The 6,403-nt window shown below is 62.6% G+C and overlaps 1 protein-coding gene across 1 annotated transcript in view; it reads right to left on the bottom strand.

Moving 5' to 3' along the window:
- Positions 1–917: 917 nt before the first annotated feature.
- Positions 918–6,403, bottom strand: part of NAV1 (neuron navigator 1) — a 78,686-nt gene continuing 73,200 nt past the window's right edge. The window contains 3 exon segments of the mRNA XM_054181400.1: positions 918–4,923; positions 5,534–5,731; positions 5,974–6,092. Of these exon segments, the coding sequence (XP_054037375.1) occupies positions 4,828–4,923; positions 5,534–5,731; positions 5,974–6,092 (413 nt within the window). The 3' untranslated portion in view covers positions 918–4,827.

Genomic DNA, 6,403 nt, shown 5'->3' with positions numbered 1-6,403 from the left:
CCTGCCCTCCTGCCTGCTCGTCCTGCCCACACGGGGTCACAGAGCGAGCAGAGGCTCCGGAGCATCCACTTGTCACATCTCTGCAGATGAAGGGCTGTGGCTCCCCAAAACCAGTCCCATCTCCAGGTTCAGGATTGCACCCACCCGATAATGAACTTACTTGAACTCACTCTCTGGATAGGAGACGGGAAGTGCCCTCTCCTGGCCTTGCCTTTGCCACTGCAGCCTGTTACAACTCGTCACCATCCTGTGATTAATTAATGGCTCCTGGAGCATCCATCCCTGCTCCAGCATCGCTCTCTGGAGTGGAAAATAGCTTCCGAGACGCCCTGGGGAGGACCGGGATCTCCCTTCCCCTCAGCTGGTATCTGCAGCCCCGTCCTCACCCCCGCGCCCTGCCGACCCCACCACTGCTTGAAGGACACTGTCCCACATCTGTCCCCCCGTCCTAAAGATGTGGGGTGGCATTTGTCACCATTGTGGCCCCTTCAAAGGGGGGACGGGGACCAGCCCTGGCGAGGCGAAAGGGGCCCACCGGCCCCAAGCCCCCCCACTGCTCCCTGCGCGCTCCAGCTCGGATCCGGCCCTCCTGCCCCCGGGGAGGCAGCTCCCGCTCCCAGCGTCTTGCAGAACTGCCAGGATTCCAACGCAGCAGCGTTTCTGCTCGCTCCAGACTTAACAGGAGCATGATCTTGGGAGAGGCGTCCCCAGCCGATAAAACCATTCCCAGCATCTTGCGGAACAGCCAAGATTTCAAACCGGGAGCGTTCCCCCAAAGCCCCCCTCCCCAGGTTGTGCAGGAGGGAGACCCCTGAGGACAGGGGCAGATGCGCGGCTGTCACAGCTCAACTGTCCCACCCCTGCCCGCGCAGGGACGGGCCCGCGGTCGCCCGGACACAGGACCAGCAGCCAGGCGGTACAGGAGATAACTTTATTGAATCCAATGGTGTTAGACAGACGACCGAGAAGAGACATGCCGGTTGGTGCGGGCAGCAGGAGCTGACTTGGCGCAGGGCTGGATTTGTTTCTGTCTTTTGTAATATCCTCAAGCCTTTTCCTGGCTTCCTTTTATACTTCTTTTAAAATTTCTTTTAAGTAAAAACAACGAATCGTGGAAAGAGTCCAGATGGTGTTTGTTCCCTATGATTGTTCCCGCAGCTATGTACAACGTGGGGTTGGGTCTCAACATCAGGTATAAAATGGAGCGAGTTTACAAAGTTGGAGGAGGCAAGGAAAAAGCAAAGACAGACAGGCGAGAGCAGTAGAAATCTGGACCAAAATCTTAAAGAGAAATTTAAAAAGTGCTATAAAACCCCTCGGCAGGAATACCATGCAGTTAAGAAACACAAAACCCAGTCAATTACACAGATCATCTAAAACAGGAATTTGTCCATTTCGTCTTTTATTTAATTAAAAAAAGGTTGTTTGTTTTTAATAGAAAAAAGCTAAAATTGTAAGGTTCAGGCCACCGGGTGGCAGCAGCTCGAGGGGCAGGAGGGTGAGGCGCTGGCATGGCCCAGCTCCAGCCCCTCGGGAGGGCTCCCGGGGGCCACGGGCACCTTTGGGGGCAACCAGCACCTTTGGAGGTGACAGGCACCCTTGGGGGGTGACAGACTCCTTTGGGGGTCACAGACACCCTTGGGGGGTGACAGGCACCCCGGGGGGCAGCAGATACCTTTGGAGGTGACAGGCACCCTTGGGGGGTGACAGGTTCCTTTGGGAGTCACAGGCACCTTTGGGGGCAACCAGCTCCTACGGAGTAACAGGCACCTTTGGGGGTGACGGGTACCCGTAGGGGCAACAGGCACCTTTGGGGGTGACAGGCACCCTGGGGGGGTGACAGGAGCCTTTGGGGGTCACTGGCACCCTTGGTGGGGGTGGCAGGAGGATGAGTTAGTGCAACCCTTGGACCCGTCCCGCTGGGGACAGAGGGGCTGAGCCCACAGACACTGGCACAGGGGGGACGCCCGGTCCCCAGGCCACCCAGCTGCCCCTCCTGGGGACACGGGGTGCTTGGTGTAAGCCAGGAGGAACCCATCAGGGCCTGTCCCCTCCAGGTGGGAAAGCCACCACCACCACGTGTCATCTCAAGGCCATCGCTCTCACCCTTCCCCTCGGGGATTCCTCCTGATTTACACCACAGCGTGCCGCTTGCTGCCAGCACGTCTCGGCTGAGGTTATAGGCAAGGGGCAGCCCCACACCGGGAAAGGATGGGACAAATCCCCGGGAAAAGATGGGGCAAACCCCCGGGAAACAGGCTGGGGGACACCCAGTCCTAAGCAAGCCCGTGACAGGGACAATTTGGTCGGCATTGTGGTGGCTCTTGGGGAGGGGTGTCAGAAAAGAAAGCCAGGCCCAGGCCAGGCTGCCTGCAGGCCACGTGAAGCGAGAGGGGGGCGCAAGCCCTCCCCACCCACGGGACTGCTCAGAGCACCCGGGCACGGGGCAGCCCCCAAAGGTGCATCGTGCCCCCTCTTGCCCTGGGCGCCGGAACCCCGAGGGGGGGCGAGAGGGGCTGGAGGGGACAGTTGGGTCCCCCACCGCCAGCCTCGAGCAGCTGCTGAGCCGGTGTCTCGTACAATCAGAAAAGAAGTCAGCACGGCACAGTTATCACAGAGTACAAAAAAAAAAAAAAAAAAAAAAAAAAAAAAGGGAAGGGGGCGGAGGGCTGGGCCCCACCAACTCACGCAGGGCAGTCGACTACAGATCTATTTACAGCGAGCTCTTGGCCGACGGCGGCAACACAAGAGAAGGTGAACAGAAAGCCCTAGCGTCCAAGCCAGTGTGGGGAGGGACATCCCTGTGCAAAGGGGCCGGGCTGGCCGGCCCCAGGTGGCAGCAGGGAGACGGCAGGGAAGCTGTCGGACAGACGAAGTGAGCACCATGTGCACTGGGACGCGCCGGCCGGCGAGGCGAGACGCGACGCGCCGGCCGAGAGAGCACCAAGGGCAGAGGTGGCGGTCGCCTCCGAGGGGCACCGGCGGCAAGGCCGGGCCTTGGAGGAGATGCCCGTTTTGGGGGGTTGCGAGGTGTCCCTGAAGGCCCCACCAGCCACAGCACAGGGCGCTGAGGCTGCCCAGGCCCCAGCCTGGTGGGGCTGGGGAAAGGACAGGCTCGGCAGAGCCGGCTCTGGGGTCACCTCTCCCCGCAAGGCTCTCCAGGGCCCCGGCCGAGGGCGGGAGCTGAGCTGGACCATGGCAGAAGGCAGCAGCGGGGCTCAGAGCCGAGCTGGGCACGGGGAGGGAGGTGCTGGCCCGGCCGAGCCCCCCCACCATTGTGCCAGGGGACAGGCAAGCGAGAGGTGGTGCAGGCAGCTGCCCCAGCCCGGCCATGCTCAGGCCAGTGCCAGCACCCCCCTCCCCTCCCAGCCGAGCCCATTTTGGGGACAGTCGTGGGACGCTGCAGCTACAGCAGGCTGCGACAGTGCCAGCCCAAGCCCCGCGTGCCCCCTTCCCACACGGCAGGGACTAAGGCACCGTGGCAGCACCAGGGCTGATGCCCTCCATGCCAGGAGCATTGCCTGTGACACTGCACAGTAGGGCCAAGAGGACACACAGCCGCCCCAGGTGTCCCCAGAACACCGACATGGGGCACAGCCAGACCCTGCCAGGCCCCAGGGGCGCAGGAAGGCACAGGGCCTTGGGGAGCCAGCGGCAGGGGGGGTAGCCCCAGGCACCACTCACCACCCCACAGCAGTGAGGGGGCAGGGGCTAGGGCAGGCCCCCCAGCACTAAGGGGACAGGGCAGGCGTCCGGCTGCCTGGGGCACCAGCGACCTGCCCCGGCCTCAGCCAGTGCCGGGTACCCTGGGGAGACGAGCCATGGCAGCCTGGCCTGGTGGGAGACCCCAGCCCCAGGGCCAGATTCTGCCTTGGGGTTTTGGGGAGGGGGTGCCACCAGGCAAGGGGCTGCTCTGGGAGCACCCCGCTGCCCCTGGCTGCCAAGTCCCCTCTCAGCCAAGCTGTGAGGCCCTGGGAGGTGGGTTCAGGGACTGGAGATTGTCCAGTGAGCACCAGTTTTGTGACAGAGGTGGTCTGAGTGGTGGAACCAACAGCTGCAAAAGAAACCAAAGGGAAAGGGAGCTGCTTACAGGGAAGCCATGGGCACCGGGCCACAGGCTCCAGGCCAGGCGAGCAAAGAACCTGAACAAGAAAGGGACCAAAGCAAAGTCTGGACTCAGCCAAAGGAAAATGGGAGGGGGAAAACAACATAAAATAACCGAAGGAGTGTTTATTGGGCTGTCCTGGTCGCAGTGGCTGCCATGCAGGTGAAACGGGGAACGTACAAAGACAGCGGCGAGAGCCGCACTCCCCTGGGCCAGCGCAAGGCAGGCACGTCCCGCAGCAGCAGGTCCCTCGTCACCTGCCCTCAGCGCTGCCTGGCTGGGTGGAGAGAGAGCTGCAGACCCTCGCGCCCGCGCTCTCGTCCTGCGGCCACATGCTCCTCCCGTGACCCCCAGCTTCGGCACAGGTGGCTCCCGCGGGGTCCCTGCCCCGCGCAGGGGCCTTCCTGCAGCTCCCGGGAGCGGGGGCTCAGCCGCATCAGTTGCCCTGGCCCCAGAGCCCGAGAGTTTGCAATAGAGACAGAAAAAACGAAGAAAGAAACCAGGATTCTCCTACCCCCAAGGTCAGGAGGGGAGACGACACCTCGCGCTCTCCCACAGATGAGCCGAGCTTCCCCACGCTCCGCTGGGACGCGCCGGAGCCCCGCTCCTCTCCGCTCGCTCGCCAGCCCCGCACTCCGGGATACCAAAGGAAAGGGAGAGCAGCCCGGCAGGAGCGGTGGCTGGCGGCGGCTCCCCTCCACCTGGGCCGGCATGTCCAGGCCTCACAGAGTCGACTGCAGGTCGGGATCCACCATGGTCTCGCGGTCCGGAGACTCGATGTAGTTGGCAGCTTCCTGGAGCTTCAGCAGCATGGCCATCTACAGGGAGAGGAGTGAGGCATCAAGCCCGAGGGGGACGAGAGTCCACAGACGCCCTGGGGAAGCCAAGGGCACTTGGCCCTCCTTGCCCTCCCGTACCAACAAGCCACCCTAAGAAGCTCCTCAGCCCAGAGATCCTGCAAAATCCCTCCCTGTCACCAGGACCTGGCCTTGGGCACAGCGGGGAGGCTCAAGGCTGAGCATGCCAAAGCAGTGCAGGGGGACAGGCCCTGGCGCATCAGCTGGCATCATCTGTAGCAGCCTGCTGTCTGCTAGCAGCCACTCCGGGTGACACACTGGGACGTGTATGTGCAAGCTTCCGTCTGCGTGTGCCTGCCTGCGGCTGTGAATGTGGACATGACGCCTCGTGGAGCACCACACCATGCTCATTCGCTGGCACATCACAAGATGCCACTGGCCCGCCTGCCGGTGCCACCGTCCTGCATCCAACGCTCCTCCCAGGAGCGCAAAATGTTTCTGCATCCCCAAGTCAGGGTTATTTTTACGCTGGAAAGTGACTGGGAAAGCAAAGCACAGCTCCACCGTGCCCTCCCCGCTCCACCAGCGCCATCCAGCCCACCTCCCAGTGCCCGGCACAGCAAGGCCGTACCAGAGGGTCCGAGTCCAGGGAGCTGGGCGTCGTGTCTTTGACGGTGCGTTCCTCGGGAGGGGAAACGGTGCTGTGGGGCCCAATGGTGGGTGGAGGCAGGTGGTACAGCTTGGACTGGTCCTGCTGCGCTGATGGCCAGGGCAGGGTGTCCCGCACCCACTCCACGGGGTCCTCCCAGGCTGCCTTCTGCCCGTGGACCTGCAGGCAGGGAGCGAGTGGCAGCCGCCTCCTCAGCACATGCCAGAGGCGGTGACATGGCATCCCGAACCCCCCAGGACAGTGCTATGACCCACTGCAGATGCAGGGCAGGGACTGACAGAGATGCCACCTGTGCCCAAAATCCCAGCGCCTGCCCTTTCCCTGCCCCGTTAGACTGCTGCATCAGCATGTCCCCAAGCACCGCTGGCTTGCGTCCCCATGTGCCAGGCAGCTCTGTGTACCTTGAGCCCATCTTTTGCCCCCTCCTGCAGGTAAGGGATGATGGAGTTGTTCCACAGGTCGATGAACCAGGTTCGGAAATCCTCAATTCCAACGGGGCAGGACAGGAAGAAGCAGGGACCTGCAGGGGAAAGGCAGAGAGCAAAAATGGGAGCTGGGTCCCCTTACTCCAGTCACTAGCCCTGTGGCAGCACCAGCACCACGGCCACCAAGCCTGGCTGTGCAGGGTGCCCTGGGCTCGACCACCTTCTGGGAGCAGTGCCCGGGCAGCACCTGCCTGACAAGCAAGCTCCCGGGCAAGGAACAAGGCTGCTATGTTCGATCTATCCCCCAAAAGCACGGTGAGGCAAACTGAGACCTGCCTGGGAAAACACGGCTCCTCCGTGCCCAAGGAAGGGTGCCAGTAAGACGGGCAGCCTTGCCTGACGCCAT

This window comes from Rissa tridactyla, chromosome 21, assembly GCF_028500815.1.
Source record: "Rissa tridactyla isolate bRisTri1 chromosome 21, bRisTri1.patW.cur.20221130, whole genome shotgun sequence".
In the NCBI taxonomy this organism is placed as follows: domain Eukaryota; kingdom Metazoa; phylum Chordata; class Aves; order Charadriiformes; family Laridae; genus Rissa; species Rissa tridactyla.
The sequence above is the reverse complement of the archived record's forward strand: the minus strand, read 5'-3'. Positions and strand labels throughout refer to the sequence as shown.